General features: G+C 33.8%; 1 protein-coding gene across 10 annotated transcripts in view; it reads right to left on the minus strand.

Annotated features, from left to right (window-relative positions):
• The window catches only part of CACNA2D3 (calcium voltage-gated channel auxiliary subunit alpha2delta 3), a 493,098-nt gene that overhangs the window by 246,034 nt on the left and 227,259 nt on the right, over positions 1-19,805 (minus strand). For all 10 annotated transcript variants that reach the window (XR_005822833.1, XM_040568227.1, XM_040568219.1 and 7 more), the window contains 2 exons: positions 13,840-13,914; positions 2,111-2,200 (listed from right to left, as the gene is read on the minus strand). Coding sequence is in view for 9 of the 10 variants with exons in the window: in XM_040568227.1 (XP_040424161.1) it covers positions 2,111-2,200; positions 13,840-13,914 (165 nt within the window). In the remaining variant the exon portion in view is untranslated. The remainder of the gene's footprint in view (positions 1-2,110; positions 2,201-13,839; positions 13,915-19,805) is intronic.

Genomic DNA, 19,805 nt, shown 5'->3' on the forward strand with positions numbered 1-19,805 from the left:
ACTTTTAAAAGCCTTTCAATAATCTTCATTGAAAAACTTTAAGTAATATATCTTGTAAAGACTATTTTAATGGTTACTCTTAACCATTAAAAGTCCAAGTGATTTTTGTTTTCATTCACCTACCAGCCATTTTAAATAAAGGGAAGGCTTTTTGGGAAATACCAAAGCATTTTCATTTGTATCTTAATTTGCTAATACCAAATTTAAAAGAAAGCTACTCTAATATGCTGATGATGCAACCAAGCTTGTAGCATCCAGGCACATAGCAGTTGTTGTTCCTGTTGGAAATGTTTAGTAGCTTTTACTGACTCATTAATGCAGTTGAGAGGTTATCAACAAGATGAAAAGAACAAGGATTTGTCTTTCTATTAAAAAGAATGAACCTTGGGTAAGATGGAGCATTCTAAATGAATCAACAGAAAGCAATTTTCATTATCTTTCTCACTGGGAATTGTATGTAGAATCATTTCAAGGAACTTTACAACTGATATTCCAACTCTTGGAATGGGAAAGTCCTGAGATAATAGTTTAAAATTTCTTTAGGACTCATTGATCACTGATTGCTAGTATTTCACCTTGGGAATCTTGGCACTTACATGTTAATGAAAGTAACGTACTTTTTGAACCGGTTCCCTTTTTATTCTTAGTCTTGAGGCTAACTAGAATACCTCACAGTTTCCTCCTCAGAATTTTCTCTGGCCTTTGACATATTTGGAATTTACAATGGCGTTTGCTACATATGTCTTGCTTAACGAGCTTTGCTGCAGCTTTGTGATATAGCAGTTTACAGATTTACTAGCGCTTATTAATTTAGAGAACCTGGAGAAGAGAGCTGCTTGTAATTAGTTTTTTTTTTTTTTTTTTTTTTTTTTAAAAAAAAGCGAACTCTGTTTCCTTTACAACAACCTTAAATCTAAACTGATATTAACAGAAGTTGTTAACAGTGACTTTAGTCCTACCACGCTACCTAAGCTTTTCATTCATAATATCATGAGAAATATTTGATATGGGCATTTTATTTTTGTTGTTTTTCCACTTCGTACTGACCCTCTTTCATTATTACTACTGTTCACGTTTTTCTTCTCTTTCCTTGCTCTTTCCAAAATTCTCAGGAAGATATAGAGTCGGATGAATCAAAATATTGCTAAAATCATTCTCTACTGGAATATGAAGCATTACAATATATTTTACATTTGCCAGAAATGACAAAAATATCTCTGAAATACATTAAAAAAAAAAATCATGATAACCAGTAAGACTCATGTATACCTTGTGATAAATGAAAAGCATTTCAGGCAAATACACTAGGTCAGATTTTTTTTTTCCAGTACAATTTGCTTGACAACTAAGAATGTTACGATGATATGGCATTTGGGTGAGAAACTAGATGCCCTACACTAGATTATCTCCACAATCATGATGTTCATCTTCCACTGACTGCATTTGTGTTCACAGACATTATTAACAAGGATGTTACCAGAAATCAAAAGTTGACTTCATCCTTTTGGTAGATAAATAGTTAAAATAATACCTCTGAGCTGATGAGGCTAAGCTTTCCATTTCTTCCTCTTGAAGTATTAGAAAACAAATACACAACTGTTCAAATAGCTTCATTTATATAAGCTATGAGATGTTAATCATGTCAGAAGTCAAACCAATGAGCAGTTTTTGATCCTAGCATTTATTCTCAAAATGCTTATGAAATACACAAATTCCTGTAATACCTAAAATGTTAGCCCTTCCAAAGGGGAGGAGGAAAAAAAAAAAAAAAAAAAAAGGAATGATTTGAACTGTGAAATTTGCATGTTACCCTGATGTTTTAACACCTACAGTAGCTACTGAAATCAACTATGTTTAACATTAACTCAGGCATGTGTAGGTGTATAGTGTGTATACACAAACAAAACTTATAAATATAAAAAGCTAGTAAATATAAAAATGTCAGCTTGATCTTTCACCATATATAGGTTATAGACAGTTCTTGCTCTATGGACAATATTTTACTCTCATTACGGTTTTGGAGTGAGTTCTAATTTATCTTAAAATTGACAGTAATTGCTAAAGAGCAGGAAAAGTGGCAACAGTGCAAATCTGAAAAGCATTAACTTACTTCATTGAGCATGTTGAAAGCTTCATTTAAAGCAATGTCCAGCATTCCAATTCCTTTTGCAAAAAGCTTGTCAAGGTGTTCCCTGAAATGCTGAAACAAACAATGTTTTGTCAGATTGTTGTTACAACACACATATTGATATCAATGATTAATGATTCCTTCTTGAGACCTATTTCTTTAGTTTAAATGACAGCATAGTACATTCATAAAACACAGTAATTCCTGGTCAATCCTTTTGACTCTTGAAGTCACACTAAACTAAGGACACATTAAAAAAATAATAATAATGAAAATATGTCATAAGATTTGTTTTGGTTTTGGCTAGTTATTTCTCAAGCTCTTTTCGTTTGCTTTTTTGTTTGTCTATTTAGGGACAAAACTACATATACTAATTTTTACATTATTTCTAATTTTTCAACTTTTTGGTTTCAGGAAATATTACTTAATAAAAATAATTCATCCTGAAATTTATCTTTGCGATCCTGTTTTGTGTTATGATCTCTCTCCAAAAGATGATAGACCCCACTTCAGTTTAAGTGCAGTTTATCCGTGTCAGAATAATATTTAGATTGTTAAAAACTCATCTATGCAAGAAGACAGGGCTTGCTAGATATATGTGATTATCTTCAGTTTTATGTTGTGTAGTAATAAGCCTAACTTTTGCAGTTTTAAATGATTCGTCAATTATGCATTTCCATACTTGCTGTTTGTGAGCATTGGCAAAATTTTATAGCAAGCAATTCTTAGAGGCTTATATGCCAGCATTCATCCTATATTTCCCTATATTTCTAATCATATGCTATTTCCCCAGATAGGCCAGAAGGTTGAACAACTTCATGAATTTTACACTCAGCAAAAATATAGGACTTCTCTAAATTGTGTAAAATATGTATATTAAATTGTAACTTTTAGAGAAAGTAAGTTAAACACATTTTCAGAAGAATGGCAACACTTGTTTCTGAAAATAAGATGTTTAGAGGAAAAGGAGTCCTTTAGGTTTATAAGGAGCAATACATCATTAAATACAGTATCATGAACCATGCTGCCATAAAAGTACACTCAATGAAATATCAACAAGAATGTATGTCAGTCCCCTGATTTTATCTGATGAAAACACATCTTTTTATTTTATAACTAAATAAAATGTTTTATAATGTTTTATAATAAAATTAAAAGATATTACAGCAGTGGTAGATTCCCTCCTATTTCATTATTAAATTTCAGGAAATTGAAAGAGGAAAATTTACAGCCTAGCTCTAGGCAAATTTTGAAGCACACACTATGGCCAGAGTAAAAAAAAAAAAAAAAAAAAAAAAAAAAAAAAAAAAAAAATTTTCCCCCCTATTTAAACATAGCTAACTTCAGTAATTCTATTCATTATCTGCACAGTACTAGAGATTGCAATATTAAATATAATTTATAAATATAGCAATTTGGAATAAGAAAATAAAGACATACGGTGGGGAATACCATGGGAAGCAAAACTTTTGTGAAGCATTATTTCAGTCTCCACAATTGGATGAAAAAGCTCAATAAAATAGTAAAAAATATTTTTTTTATTTGTCAGTTCATTAGTCTTAAAGCATTATCATATCTGATAAAAGAAAATCAAAGTAATTATATTTGTAGAAGAATTAAAAATGCTACTGTCTGTTAAATTATGCCATATGTCATTAATTTTTTACAAAAAAATAAGAATGAATATAAAATACACAAATATTCAATGAGCACATTGACCTCTTGTTATTCTGTAGCCCATTTGTCATTTCAAATTATCTCTGAAATTTAGGTACAAGCTGATCATAAGCCACATGGGCATATTCTTGACTTGAACTAACATGGCCTGGAAATTGAGGTTGGCAATGCAAAGACAGCAGTTTCCCAGACAGGGGCTCCGTCAACTGTCAGCAGCACAAAGCAGCATGCTTTACGTAGCTATTTCAAAACACAGCTGGTCTGCAGTCAGATTAAAAGACCACTGACTTCAATGCATGTGGCCATCAAGCTGTATACAAACAAGACTGTTGCAATCATTAAAGCTTTTCAGAAACTCAGAAAATACACCTTTTTTAAAATAAACAGATAAATAAATAAATAAATTTAAGCTTACATTGATTAGAAATTGTTCACTGGAATTCTTCAGAAACTGAAATATATCATGTTTAGAAAATTCTCCAGGAGACATCCTAGCACAATGAGTTTTACATATAGATGATATTTTTTAAATCAGACAGTGTAGATTACTGTTAAACATCGAAAACAAGCAGTTCACTACTGTTGATGTCAAAACCAATTTCAAAACATCAAAGTTATGTATTGACCAGAAGCTTTCAAGCTGTTGGAGCAGCCCTATGCTTACAGTCTGCCTCCTCATCACATGGGACTGAGGTCAGTTTACAGGCATCACAGATGCTTCTACTAACACAGTTAATTCACCCCAAAACCCCAAAAAAAGAGTTCTCTGAAAACTGATAAAGCCAAATTTAGTAGTGGAAATACCTTTTCTTAAATCAGGTATGGTAAAATAAATAATTATTACAAATCATATTTCTGTTTGTAATACTTTACTGCTTCATAATTAAACTAGAATTATTTTGCTACTAAAAAACAATTGTTTATAAAATCTCTGAGCATTTCATGAATGAGCACTGTGGAAAGTTTATGACAAAGCATCTACATTATCAAGTATGAACATACAGCATAAACAGATTACCAAGAATTACTAGTAAACACTATAATCTCTAGTGTATAATTCAGTTCACATGATCCGTCAGAAGAATTAAATATTTTTTCTTGCCATAGCGTGCTCTCTCTCTCTGTATATAAAAACACATTTTCTGAAAAACACTTTGTGAAATATAATAGTGACATGTTTGATATAAAAAATGCTAAAAATGTTAAAAATCTATTTAATGCACTGTGATTTTTAACAAATCATTGTTTTCTGCCTCCAGGCTTCTGAGTGAACAGATGCTACAGAAGGTGATTCTGCAAAAGGACCAAATGACTAAAATGAGTCTCTGTGTTTTTACTGACTCCATTCTCTATCTTTGAAGCGTTTTCCATCTTCTCTTTGTTGTTTGAAAGTTTCAACACTCTGCATGACCGCTAGAAAAAAAAAATCACACAACATGCCACTTAATATTCATTTCCCTTTTATCACACCAGATGCCCCGGGTGTGTGGCATTAACTGGATCCGTGTGAAAAGAAGTCATGTTTCCTTTTACAGACAACACAAGTAACAGCATCCTCTGATAGTCCACTCTATACCTAGCTGAGGTTTTTATTAGTAAACAATCAAAAATTACTAGTGCACTCCTGCCAGTCATGCTATAGTGCCCCTTTTGTTATTAGAAAAGACAAGGCATTTTTAAAGGATTGTATCCTTGGTATGAGGATTACAAAGCTTCAACCTAGTGTGCCTAGTAAAATTAATCAACAACTTGCCCACACATCATCTGCAACTGCTATCCAATAATTTGGTTCCTTATAAATGCACTGCAAGACAGAAAGATATATTTCAACCGTCTGCTACTGAAAAAAATGTCAGGACAGGACCTTAACAGCTGAATCATCAGTTTAAAGAAGAAGAATAGATGATTTTGGAATGAGGTAACAAACACCTCAATTTTACTGTCAATAACTTTCATAAATCAAACATACCAGAAAATGGGAATCCCTTTTGTAGCAATTCAAAGAGCCATTATATCATCTTCTAATTTAATCTTTACATTTTCAATAGCTCTTTTAGTAGCAAACTGCATAAGCAGTAATACTGGGCCACCTCAGCTTCTCTCTACTGTCATATTGGAGCCCTTGTAGATTAGTACCTGAATTACCTGGTGTTTGAATCGAATATCTGGTACAACAGTGTGCACAAACATTCGCATGCAACTGGATGCCTAATTTCCATGAGCAATTAACATAACATGCAATATCTAATTGTGGACTCAAATACCTAATTGACATGCATAATCTTGGTAACTCTGAATGCAAATTAGGCACACAATTATTACAATCAGACTGATGTCTGATTACAAAATTATAGGGCTCAACATAGGAGAAGTCTTGTCTTACTACAATGAAGAAGCTTGGATGTGTTCAGCTGTGGAGGTATCTAAGATCAGATTAGACATGGCTGAAAAACATAACTTGAAGAGAGTGAAGAGACAAATGCACTCGTGTGTCAGCCAGGACAAGATCGTTGCATGCTTCTGTGGAGGGTTCAGCCAGGAACATCAGTGATGCGTACACTTGGTCTTGTCTTTTGCATGCTGCCCATTTTGTCTGCTCCTCAGTTGTTTATAAACACTGTCTACTGTCATAAACAGAAAATCCCAGAGATCCTAACAATGAATATTAATCCATACGTACAAGCCGCAAAGGTTTTCTCTCCTTTTCTTTTTAAATTTTGCAAACTTTGTTTTAGATGGTCATCTAAGTCAGAAACAAATCAACAGATAGATTTGCTGGACCTAGAATCAGGAAATGAGTTCTTGTTTTAGCTATAGTTACAAATATGCCTGTTTGATGAAATATGGGGGTATATTGAACAGCATATACTGTGGTTTTTTTGTGTGTGATTTTTTTTTTTTAATCTTTGGTCTTCCAAAACCAAATCTTACAGGCTGTTCTACTGGCTTCACAAGGTTTACTCTGAGATTATAAAAACTGACTGATGTCTATAGTCACAACAAGATCTCACTTCACAAAATCTCACTTCCTGAAAGTAAACAGTACCTCAATACACTCCTAATAAAACAGAAGACTCTGCTACAGTCAGGGAGTTTTTTGGCCTCCATTATGGTTATATCAGGATACTCCACAATCTGCCAGCTTTTATCATTCTTAAGAAGAAAAAGAAAGAAGACAAAAAGTATTTCCCTCTTCATTTGACAGCTGAGGAAACAAACACATCTGAAAACCAGTAACAAGACAGTGAAGCAGAGAACCAAGTTCCAATTCTCAAATGCCAGGTAAGTGTTCTAACAATGAGATCTAAAGAAAAAAAGAAGAGACAAGCTGCTGACTAACATAATCCGTGATGTTTGGCATTCATGTTTAGGTATAGCTCTTTACAACATAGCAAGCCTTTGCAGAATTTCGCTTATGGATTTTCCATAGCATCATGACAGTTAGTCACAATAATGGCATGCTTGGCTCAAGTTTTAACTGCCACACTATCCACAAGACTTCACAGGCTATTTTAATGGATTTTAGCAGAAGGACACAACCCAAAGCCTCACAGAGAAACATATCGCCCCGTAAATTCAGCTTGCTCTGACTCATATCAGATCTTTGTTTCTGGAAGACCTGAAAACCTCTTGTCCTTTTCATATCACATTTCTATACCACTGACAAGATGGAAGTACATTGGTAGTGAGTTTACTGTTGTACACTGCTGAACAAATCAAGTCCCCATCAAGTCCCCACCTGTTGCCTTCCAATTTACCTAGCCACACATTCTTCCCCCCCACCTCCACCCTCCATTTTAGGCCTTCTGCCTTAGTAGCCTGTGTCATACTTAACTTCCCATTTAAATGAAGTTTGCAGCATTTCAGTTATAACCAACAATGCTTTGCATCTCCTCTTGTTAAGGGAATAAGCTACACGGGATTCCCAGAGCCCTGTAGGGATACCCATCTCTTTTTCTAGCTGTTTTGAGATTATCAGAAATAATACCATTTACCAGCAGTAAGAATACCCAAATTACAGGGGGTTACAGGACCAACTTGTAGTCCTTACCTGAAGTCTAAGTATACACGAATAAATATTTTTCACCGATTCCAAAGGGTGAAGGAACAGTCCACAAGTGATACATGCAGCAGAGTTTATATAATTACACTGGCAAAATAAGATACTTGCCATTGTCTGACAAAGGTGAGCTTCCTACAGAAAAACATTGCTAATGAGTTCAACATTTCCTCAGATTTCTGTCAGTTTTAGTGCAAGTCTTTGCTCCAACCAGTATTAGTTCCCATATTCTTCCATGCATGCAGTAATTGAAATTTTCCTGGTACATACTTGGCAAAGATTTATCAGATTTGTGATGAGGAACTATATCAGCATAGAAATGAGTAAAAAAAAAAAAAAAAAAAAAAAACAATCAGGAGTCATATGTGTGAGGTACAAGAGTGAGAGAGTTGTTTACTGACATGTCATGGGGATGCTTACTCACACATACTAACAGTTGATAAATCTGTATTTGTACCTGTAAAATGCATTTAAGCATCTTGTTATTTAATATTCATTGCCAGTGCAATCACAGGTTAGCTTGTTCATGATGATTATCCAACCTGCATTGTGTTGGTAGACCTTTTTTTTTTTTTTTTTTTTCAGAAAAACAAATATGGGATATGAAAAGCCATGCTGAACAAAGTGCTCAAGATTCAATATATGAGATTAAAAACAAATTATTGTTAAATTAGTTCACTAGGGCTACAATAGAAAAAGTTCAGAGCAACTTTCAGTGGTCTAAGGATAGCTTAAACTTTTGGAGGTCTATAATGACTCGTCAGCTTTTTTAAAAAAAATCAAAATAGCTTTTTTTTTTTTTTTTTTTTTTTACAGCTAAGCAATGCAGGCAGCAATCTTTTTCGGAGATATAAGAAGATAGATAAATATACACTTAAGTAATTTGCGTAAATAAAATTCAACATGCAAAATTTGTGTTTACCAACCTGTTATTGGCAACATTACTCAGCCTCATTGCTGAATCACTCTTCTGATTATTTAAATTTCTGCTAACTGCATACAAAAGTAAAAGCTCACTGGAAGTTATACACTACGTCTGTCTATTTTTGTCATTCCAATTTATGCAAGGGTAAGTTCTCGATTTAGTTTGGAGTTATTGTGCCTATCTGTGCATCTAAAAGATGATATATTTCATCTGGAAACATTTATAGAGAAATGTCCTCAACCTATATATAGTACAATAAAAAAGCATATAAAAGAGGAATGCATATTGTAATATTGTTACATTAAATCTGGAGTTACATTAAATCAGACTGACATTCCGATTCCTTTGGGGTAGGTAAATTTTAACATGGAGTTTCTCAAAGACGAAAACCTCTTGGCTCAAGAAAACTAGTATTAAAATAGCCAGTTCCACATGTTTGTAATTTGTGGAGAAAGTGCAGACAGTGACAGAATAGTGTCTGAATTATTTCCCACTCTTTTTTAAATTTATGTACAGAAAATTGATACACTTCAAGGTAGCAGCTGTTTAATGCTAATGCCTAATTATAAATTAGTCTGTTTAATGCTAATGCCTAATTATAAATTAGTCTGGTAACATTCAAATATATATTACATATTTTACATTACTAAGACATATTTAGGGGGCACAGATTCATTTTAACCCCATTTATACTACCCAATGTAATTACGGATTTAATCTTTGTGATAAAGTAAACTTGAAACAAGTTTTGCAAATTATGAATAATTTACAAGATTCTGAAAGTGTGTCTCCACACATCCAAATCTGAACCTCCAAGGCCAGCACATATGCTAGGACAAAAATTTATGACAAACACTATACTATGAAAAATTTTTGAAAGAAGTGGATGCAACCTGATGCCTGCTGTATCACCTGTAAATTATAAGTATTCTAAACCAAATTACTACATTCTTTTATTGTAAAATGAAAACAGAAATACTATATGTTGGAAGAAGTCTAGTGCTGGAATGTCTGTTTTCTACCTTAGTAGATATAGTGGCACTTATATTAACACCAATAACATCACTATTATATTTGAAGTTTGCCTTTTAAAAATATATAAAAATTAATTTGATTCAATCGGGTTTCTCAAAAGGCTGTGCTTTCAGAAGTTATAGCTGACAAATTTAGTTAGATCCTCACTGCTTCACCATTTGGAAAACTACACGTAACTATCTTTTAAAAAATCAATGATTTTGCAGAAAAAAATACTTGATCAAAAACATGTTTGTAAACATATACTAACATATCTCTTCCTTGTAGTTTGTTGCTAGCATTAAATTAGAAAAATGAAGTTTTTACATGCAGATTTACAACCCAAGGCTGCATTACTCTGCAGTTCTTGACATTGGTGGGGAACAGGTTTAGATGTTTCGAATCATCACTTCTGTCAATGTATTCTCATACTTTCTTAAAAGAAAACATAAAAGTTACATGATCAAAATGTTGGAGATTCAGGGCTGAAAACCTGCTTTTTCTCCAACCCTCATTCCCTTTCCATAATAAAAACGCATTTTTAACAAAAATGTTTAAATGCCTTATTATGTAATATATTCGACCTATTCAATGTCATTTAAAAATCTACTGCAATACACCAGACAAATATTTATTAATGCTATAATCAAGGAATGATATTGATCAAGTAACCCTCGCAAGTATGATGAGGCATTTCTAATTTCAATTTCTAATTTCACTATGGCAACTACCATGAAAACTGTACCCTCTTTCGAAACATGCATTTTGTTAGGTTGAAGATTAGAAAGGTAAAATTACTCATGTTATGGTTTCTTTTCTATCTGACTACTCTTACTGAAACAATTCAGGTTCAGGAATTCTCTTTTACTTGGGCTCCTTTATCACTTAAATCAAGAAGTAAACTTCATTTTGCTCTCCTCATTAAAATGCCTGTGGGAAAAAGAGACCAAAAATGGAAAATACATGGACAGGGAAAGGCCATGCTGCATCATTTAAATAAAGATGGGACCAGATTGCACATTAGAAAGGAACAAATGTATCTTCAGCAATAAAACTGTGTTGTTACTCAAAGAGAAATGAAACTTCCTCGCTTTGCATGCACTTTTACAGATCTACTCTAGTGTCAGGCCCACGTTACTGAAAGACAACGAGAAGAATAGTAGGGTGAAGGGAAAAGTGGGCTTTCCAAAAACTTTCCTGACTCTTAGAAAACTGGGATGCAATACTCAAAGGAGAGTTTAACCACTTAACCACAGAGCAGATATCAGCAGGTTACAATACTTTAGTTACTTTTTCATACTCTAATAAGACTGGATTTATTTAAGTAGTTCCTACACTGTTGTCCAGAAAACAATGGTAAGTGATTTAGATCCAAGGAGACAATGTGTAGAACTAATACAGGATTTCCAATACTGTTGGGGGGGGGGGGGGGGGGGGGGGGGGGGATGTCACAGTTTTTTTATTTGTTTGTTTGTTTGTTTGTTTGTTTTCCCTCCAATAACGAGGGGATTTTCTGGAAGTGTGGTTCTTTGGCAGCCTGTTATATTGTCTGGGCCCTTTGAAGAAGCATTTCTATAAACCATCCCTGAATGTGAAAGAGCATGTACATTTGCTACCACTCTTTGTATTGAATATTTAGCACCAATCGTCATCAAGGTATTCATTTCCCAGGGTGCTATAAGCCGTAAGGCTGAAGCAGTTTCTTGTAGCCTACCAAAAAAACGCTCTTATAGTGCATTCCTTAAAGATGCTCCAAGGTTTTGTCTTAACTTGGGAGGCTGTGCATGGGATCAGAATAGGCTCTGGCTATAGCCCAGCCGCCTGAGGAAGATTGCTACAGGTGGCAAACCAAACCTTTTTTTTTTTTTCTTCAAATAAGCAGCTCTCATCTCTCTTGCCCTGGCCCACCTGCACCTGTTGTTAGAATTCAAAATCCATCATCCTGCTATGAAACTGGTTTGTCGTCTAGCAAACTACAAATACAGTGGAAGTGATAAGGGTAGCCTAATCTTTGAGATTTTTTTTTTTTCCATTTCCTTGTCTTGTTAGAGTTTAGAGATGAAAGAAAACTTGGTTCAAAGAAAGACGTTGAGTATGTTTAAGTGACATCCTCAGAGTAGAAAGACTCCATTTGAATCCATTTGAAGCATTTCAAAGCAATTTCTTGTATTTGCTTCTAAGTAGTATGTTTACTTGCTTTACATGTGATCAAGTCAGATGAACCTAGCAAGATGCAGTTATTAAAAATTGCGGTGTGTGTGTGCGCATTTGTGTGTGTGATAGGAGGGGCAGGGGAAATGTTTTTTTTTAAGGGTCATTTAATGGCAGTTCTTTTACGTTGATACTCATGTATTATGGTTAAAAAAATCAAATATATTAAGTGGTAGAAATTAAAGTTCACTCAGCATAAATTAATTACTTAGTAAAACTAGTTAATGCATACTTCCAGCAACAAATGCTGCATTAATAAATACCTGTCCTTAGTTAGCAATATAAAAAAAAAAAAGAACGAACATTAGGTGTTAGGTAACACAAACTCAGAAACTTTTTGATCAATTAAATTAAAATGAATCTGCCATTAAGCAACATATGGGTATATGTTAATCTGCATTTTGATCAGTTACAGAGTGACGGAAAGGTTTACAGTTGGAATAATTCCAGGCAGTGCATCTCAGCCATATATTTGAATCTCTAGCTTTAAGTCTAGATCTCACACAATTTTCATATGGGTCATTAGAGGCACTCAGTAAAGTGCTGCTTTAGAAAACTGCATCACAGTTCACAAATAAGGGTCTTCAAAAGCAAATTATTAAAAACAATTTATGTCATTCAACATAGCAACCAAATTCTATTTAGATATTCTAAAAATCAACAGTGGAGAACATCAAGCATACTAAGCAAGCAGCCCATGAAGAACAATTCCTGCAGAATGTTGGTGTATATTTAGGTGAAATGTGAAGAACTCATATGAATAATACAATAAAGTTTAGCATAACCAGATCAAGTGAATTTTGTCTTGTCATACATAAAAAGATGTAGTTTAGGCACTTAGAAGTATGTTTTCTGAGCTATACTTGCTAATTCCCACAATGTCTCATTGACTTCTATAAGCAAAATTGAACTACTATGTTGAACCTTACAAATATTCATTGCTGAGCTGAGAATCTTCTGGTTTGCTTTTAGTTTAAAAAAAAAAAAAAAAAAAAGTATTTTGAAGAAGACAAGTCTGCTGACCATAAGCAAGACCTGTCATAGGTGAACAAGTCAATTTGGGAGAGAAAGCTTTACAAGAGAAATTCTGTAATAACACGTGGCTATTTTAACAGTCTTTCAATCCATAAGAAACAGAACTTTTCAACTATCTTTTACACCATGACTTTCATAATTTCAAAAAGAAGCACGGTGCAGTATTGCTTGTACAGAGCAACGTCATTTGGGTGGCAGGCAATAAACCAAACTCAACTGCAGATTTATACTGTAGTATCCCTTCAAATAAAATAATCAGTGTATTTTTTTTTCCTGAAAAAATGCCAGCAGTGTGTAATTCATTTGTGCTCACACACAGAGAACTTTCTTGAAAGAATGCATTATTATTTTGACATGCAAGCTTGGAATGGCCACATATTTCATTCACATAGTATAATATTTGTTTTCATTTGTTTTGAGATTTGTTTCAGCTTCAGTGTTAACATGACTTAAGACTGCAATCTCTTCCTCAGTCATTTTTGCTAACAGAATGATAGTTTAATTTAAAGCAACTAAAGTATTTTAGTTTAAAAACAAATAATTACTAAACTTTATTAACAGTATATTTTCAACAATTTTTGCATTTTTCAAATAACTTTATTCAATCAAATTAACTAGGAAAATATTTCTTTTTCTTCCTACTGAGTGACATCACACTCCTTGAAATGGCACAAGGAGAACAATTAATAAATTCTAAGAATTGAATGCATTATTCTAGAAAAAGATCATCATAGTATCTTGTTATGCTCTGCATCCTAACTCTGTTGTTTTGTTACTTTCATTCCTTACCTCTTTGTTTGCTCTGTCTGCTTGAACTAATGTTCCATTCAGACACGGTTCAACATAGTGAAGTTCTTCATTATACTACAGAGAGAAATAAAAAGTAGGATGAAAAGTTTAATTAAAAGCTTTGAAAGATACATTTTAATTTAATGATTTAGAACTACAATGAAATATGCATATAAAGCAAGAACAATATGATTTAGTTCATTTTTGAAAGCTGACCATGGTATTTTTTTTTCTTTTACATGCTTCCTATTGTTTCAGAGATTTAGACTTTTAAAAAGGAACATTCAATTGAATGGATGCCAACACTCAGGTGGAATTAATGGGTAATGTATACACTAGGTGGTATAAATATCCTTCAAGCTGAAATCTGAATAGTATTAAGAGTTCAGATTTGATGCATCACTGTCAGAACTCCCAATTCTTTGTTACATATACAGAAAAACCGGGCAAATAATTGAGGCATTGGCTAACATGTTTTGGAAGGTTGATAGTGGAATAACCATGCCAAAAACTCTGTGAGCTTGAATCAATCTGGAATATGTCTATCAAGTCAGAACTTCAGTCAAGCAACTAAGACCTGAAGCTGTGACAGATCTTGAAAGAAATCTCTGCTTATCTTGCAAGGTCCAGTAAATTAGATAGTCCAGTCCCACTTTCAGAAGCATCTTAAGAATTTAAACAAAGTGTCATCAGCATGACAGATCTAACAGTCATCAGATCTAACAGAACCATGGATGCTTGTCACTTGACTGAAAATTGACTTGATCATTTAAATCTTTTAAACCTTTCAGTAAAGGTCAGATTAATATAGATGCCTTCAAAAATTCTACATTAGATGTAGAGATATAGTCTTCACTTATTTCCTCTTCTTACTAATTTGATCTAATCTAGAAGTTATCACAGATCAAAGTATGAGGTCTTTGCATTTTGGTTCTACTTCATTTCACTCTTTCACAGACATTAAGTGAATCAGAAGATCCATACCAGACAAGAAAAGACAACACATTAAGTTAAGCCAAAAATAATGATGGAAAGCATTTCATATGATTAACATATGCATTTATTCAATTATTCCTCCATCTCATGAGGAATAATTAATAATAAAAAAAAACAAAACTTACAACAACCTATTACAAAGTGCTGTTTACACAAGGTTCTCTGTCACTGCAAGATCTCATCATCTCTGCCTGTACCTCTGAATTTGTTCTGCTCTCTCTTCAATTTAACACCGATCCTTCATCTGCACATACGCCTAACCATAGACCCCTGCAACCTGTTCCACATAGGACATCTGTTATCATCATTCACATGAACAGTGTACTATTTGTCACATTCATTAATTTCATAACTACTGCTGCAAAGAGAAGAGTTTTAATTAGAACTTCATCAAATTATTCTTGAGGCATTGTGCCAGAATTAGTCCTCCACTCTAAATATATATATATATATATATATATATATATATATAAACCCAGAGTACTTCACTTCCTATTGCTAGAGATATAGAATATTTACATCAGCATCTACATAGCAATTGGTTAGCAATCCAAGCAAAACAAGATGCTAGGTTATTTATCCAAACTTCCTGCAGAAAATGTTCATGCTTTCCTAATTATTTTATTCCCATCAACATTATTCTAATTTATGAGATCCTGCAGACCATGTCTATTGCTCCAAAGGTAATGTGAAAAAACAAGGCAATGACATCTGAAACTCTAGAGAGTCACTGGCAATGTCCTGTGTGCTTTTCAGAGTCACAGCACTTTATTGGTCTGACAAATGATGTACCGTCCCATATAGTTTCTCTTCAGACTGTTCTTTAGTCTTTCTTCTGAAAGTTGTTGCAAAATAATAATGCCAAATCCACACACTATTATTACATGACAAAGTGAAAACCGCCTTCCATTCTGTTGTAAAACAAAACAAAAACAACAACAAAACACCATATCCTGAAACCTGTAACAGACACTGGCACACCACTGCCTATTTCCAAGCTCTCTCCTGCCTTCACAGGTTTTTTGTTATTGTGCTGTGTTTTTTTTTAATCAATGTACTTTCTGATTAAGCCTGGATTTTTAGCTTGATTTTGATAGCTGTCATTAGAGACTAGACTACCAGATGTACTTTTCTTTATATGATACGAAGCACAGTCTTTAATCAGCCAACATGGAGTAAAATATTAGTCTGCCTGTCTCTCAGTCATGATAACCATTTCAAATATCTCATGTATGCAAGCAAAATCAGAATTTTTAAATGCTGTATTAGTACCACTTTTTTTTTCCCCAGACTTATCACCACCAGCAAACAGATGAATCATAACTTCCTACTCTGTCAGAGTACTATCATTTAAGTAGCATAAATTCAGTCTGTCCAGTTTCTGTATGACTTCTATTCAGCAGCATTTTAAGTAACCCACATCATCAGGCTATCCCTGCAGACCTGCAGCTTGCACGTCTGCCAGCTGTATCACAACCCAGACAGACTCCCGGTAGCTTCCTGCAATGTCTTTACTGTTGTTCATTTGCATAGTATAAAGGATGCCCACACTGTCACAAATGGATGTTTCAAGTCCCTCAGCAGTCCCATTCTACAGAACCAACCTCCTTCAAAAAAGGATGAATGAAAATGTTCATTGACACAAACAGCACAATTACACAGATATCATGTGGACAAAGCACCTTCACTGTTATTACGAACACAAGAAAATGTAGATTTTAACCTTCTGAAACCCTGCCAAGTTGTGACACTATTTGCATCTGCAGTACCTAATTCACCTTGGGAATATTATTATAAAATATTTAAAGTAATCTGCTACATATGGAAGAAGCAGCTGGATTATGGCAAGGCGTGTCAATGAGTATCTTATGTAGCAGTATTCTGTGAATAACAAGCACAACCTGACGTGCTCTGTTTCTCAGAGTTTCTTCCTCTACCATTCAGATACAAACAAAAGCATAGTAAGAAAAATCTGTATATAAAAATATATATCAGCTTCTGATGGTTCAATTTGTTGCAAAGATGCATTGTTACGATTACATTTTAATTTTTATACAATTTGCTGCTTATATAGACTTCAAATTCTGTTAAAAATATTATGAGATGGAAAAATTTACTAGACAAAATTATTTCACTTCCAAAAAGAATGCCCAAAACAGCAAAAATTTCCCAAAGCCCATGAAAACTGAAGAATGTTGATGCAACACACAGAGGCTTTCAAGCAGCGTCTCCGTCTCAAACTGGCATATCTAGTTGATAAGAGCTTTAGTACAGCTTCCCCTTCAGTAAAACACACTGCTTGCTGTTCATAGCACGTATCAGATGGTTTTGTCACTGTCATAGGGTGTTTTACAATGTTATCCCTAATAACTCCCTTTTAACCATGCCAAACTTTTTTTTAGAATGGAAAAGAGAAAAGACATTCCAGAATTTTCTCAATCTACAGAAATCCCACACATATTTCACAATCTCACCCAACAATTTGAACTCAGTACTGCGGCTATTCTATGACATTTAAAATTTTGTATTTAAGTAAAATAGCTTCCTGATCTTGACTCAAAAGGCCTGTTAGTAACTGCTGACTTTGCCAGCAATACCTGATATAGATCCCCCTTTTTCCCAGGGAAAGGAGATTTTTAAAACAGATTTTTCTTCTTTAGTTCAAAGCTGTCAGTACTCAGCTTTCTTATTTCCTACTACAAAATTAATTCACCTGAGTAAAAGACTGCATTCTGCCTTTCAAGAGCTTTGCATTACACTGTTTTCTTTTATTTCCTAGTGTTACATATCATACTCCTATACTCGTGTATATGATATCTTTGCACATTACATTTGTGATAGCTGTGATGCAATAGCACAGAGAACCAATTACTGTGCAGCAGCTATCAACAGCTTGTGCTTCATTGACAGAGGGAGGGAGAGAAGAACAATTACCATGTTTTACAAGCTTTTCTTAAAACCTCAGCCTACTTTAAGCTCTCTTATAATTTAAGCACTTGAAGTCACTGATTATAATAATTTACTTATTTACATTTATCTGTTTTATTTACATTATTTTCCCACTCTAGCTATTTCTTTGTACAGGAAGCATACAATAAAGTGAGTGGGCCAAAATATGAAGTAAGGAACCGTATGATTAGTAAGACAGCTGCTGACTTATATTTTATAATCAGACACTATTCGTATTCTAAAAATGAGGTATTTTCCAAACCCATGCAAGTAGTTTACATTTACCTTAGCGTTTCTCATATTTATCCTTTGCCAACTGTCTGGAGCAAGGTGCATAGAAACAAATTCATATTGTGTTGTGCAACAACGCAGAGATATAAAGATTTCACACTACTTTAGGCACAACTACTTTTCAGCCCAACCTAACACCCAACAACGAAGCCAAACCAATTCCTTTGATTCCTCTTCTGGTATTTCCAAAGTTCCCCTAGCATTACCACACACAACAAGTGGGATACAAGTGCAGCCCAGAGCTTGTAGCACTCATACAGAGGGACACAAGTGGCTGCCTTCCCCTTGCCCAGCCTGCTCTCATTTTGCCCACTCAGAATAGAATTAGTCAGGCCGGCTCAAAAATAAGGTTTATCCCTTCTGTATGAATACTAGGACTTAGAAGATGAGACTGCACAAAAACTGTTTATAATGGAAAATTTTGCAAATTAAAACCAGGGCTACTGTGCTTTGAATTAACAAATAATACTCTTCTAATATATTTTGATAAAATAGTGTGACTAAAGCATTAAAATTGATTAAATATTCTCAGCTCAGTTAATATTAATGTAGAGTTTACATTTTTGTAAAAGCATTTAAAAAATTTAAGCATTGGGCAAAATTAGTACTCCTTTTATGATAATATTGTTAATTTAACGCATGAGCTGGAGTTACACTTCAAAGCAAATTGGAAAAATATGCCTTTTCTCTTGTTGTAGGCATCTCTTTCATGCACCAGTACACTGACCTTACATTTTAATATAGGCAGCACAAAATCGCCCTTGTATTTCAACAATTTCTTGCAATTCAATCATCTAGTCCATCAATTTCAGATAGATTTTGCAACAACCTAACCATGAAAGCTAAAATGATTTCTAACATTATGTTTTTATGTTTATCCTCTGGAAAGACTCGCACTGAATTCTGCTTTCTGCTACATATAAAGTTAGAAATATATATAGTGAAAAAGCAAATGGACCTAGTGGATATGAAACAATCCAACTAATGTACTGCTAACAGCTTTGAGGGCTTGTTGTTGGCTGCTTTGTTTTGTTGTTGTTGTTGTTTGTTTTCTATCCTACTAGATATTTTTAAGTGTTAATTGAATTTTTAATGACATTAGTGTGTACTGACCGTAACTCCTATTACCATTAATGAAAATTCTCAACTTTTTGTGTACAGGATACTGAAACGTATAGCAACCCAAAAAGCAAACTGAAATGCCTTTAGAAAACATTTTGTACAGTGTAAAGGGATAATAAAAAACTAATAGAATAATAAAATCATTAAGGTTGGAAAAGACCCCCAAGATCATCTGGTCCAACCATCCTCCTACGACCAATCAATTATGCCCTCCTTCTACATGAGCTAATTATGTAATTATTATTCAGGAAGATTAATACAAAAGATATTCTGAACTAATTTATTAAAATACAGTACATGTACATATATTTCAGGCATAGTTATTTCATTCTCCAGACAATCTCAATGATTTACACTAGTGTTACTGGGATCGTTTATTTTAATACAAAAATGGCACTTCTGTTGTACCATACCATGGGAAGGCCCAAATCCTCCTTATATTCAGAAGTTTAAAGACATTCTTGGGATTTACATGAATGATAAAAGCACTTACTTATAAAGTGGTTTTATTTACTTATTCTCAAAACAATGTTAAAGGGAAATTTATAAAACCATCAATATCTCCCCTCCTCAGCCAAAACATAGTCATGATCAATCCCATTACACCT

The sequence above is a fragment of the Cygnus olor genome, chromosome 10 (genome assembly GCF_009769625.2).
Source record: "Cygnus olor isolate bCygOlo1 chromosome 10, bCygOlo1.pri.v2, whole genome shotgun sequence".
NCBI classification, from domain to species: domain Eukaryota; kingdom Metazoa; phylum Chordata; class Aves; order Anseriformes; family Anatidae; genus Cygnus; species Cygnus olor.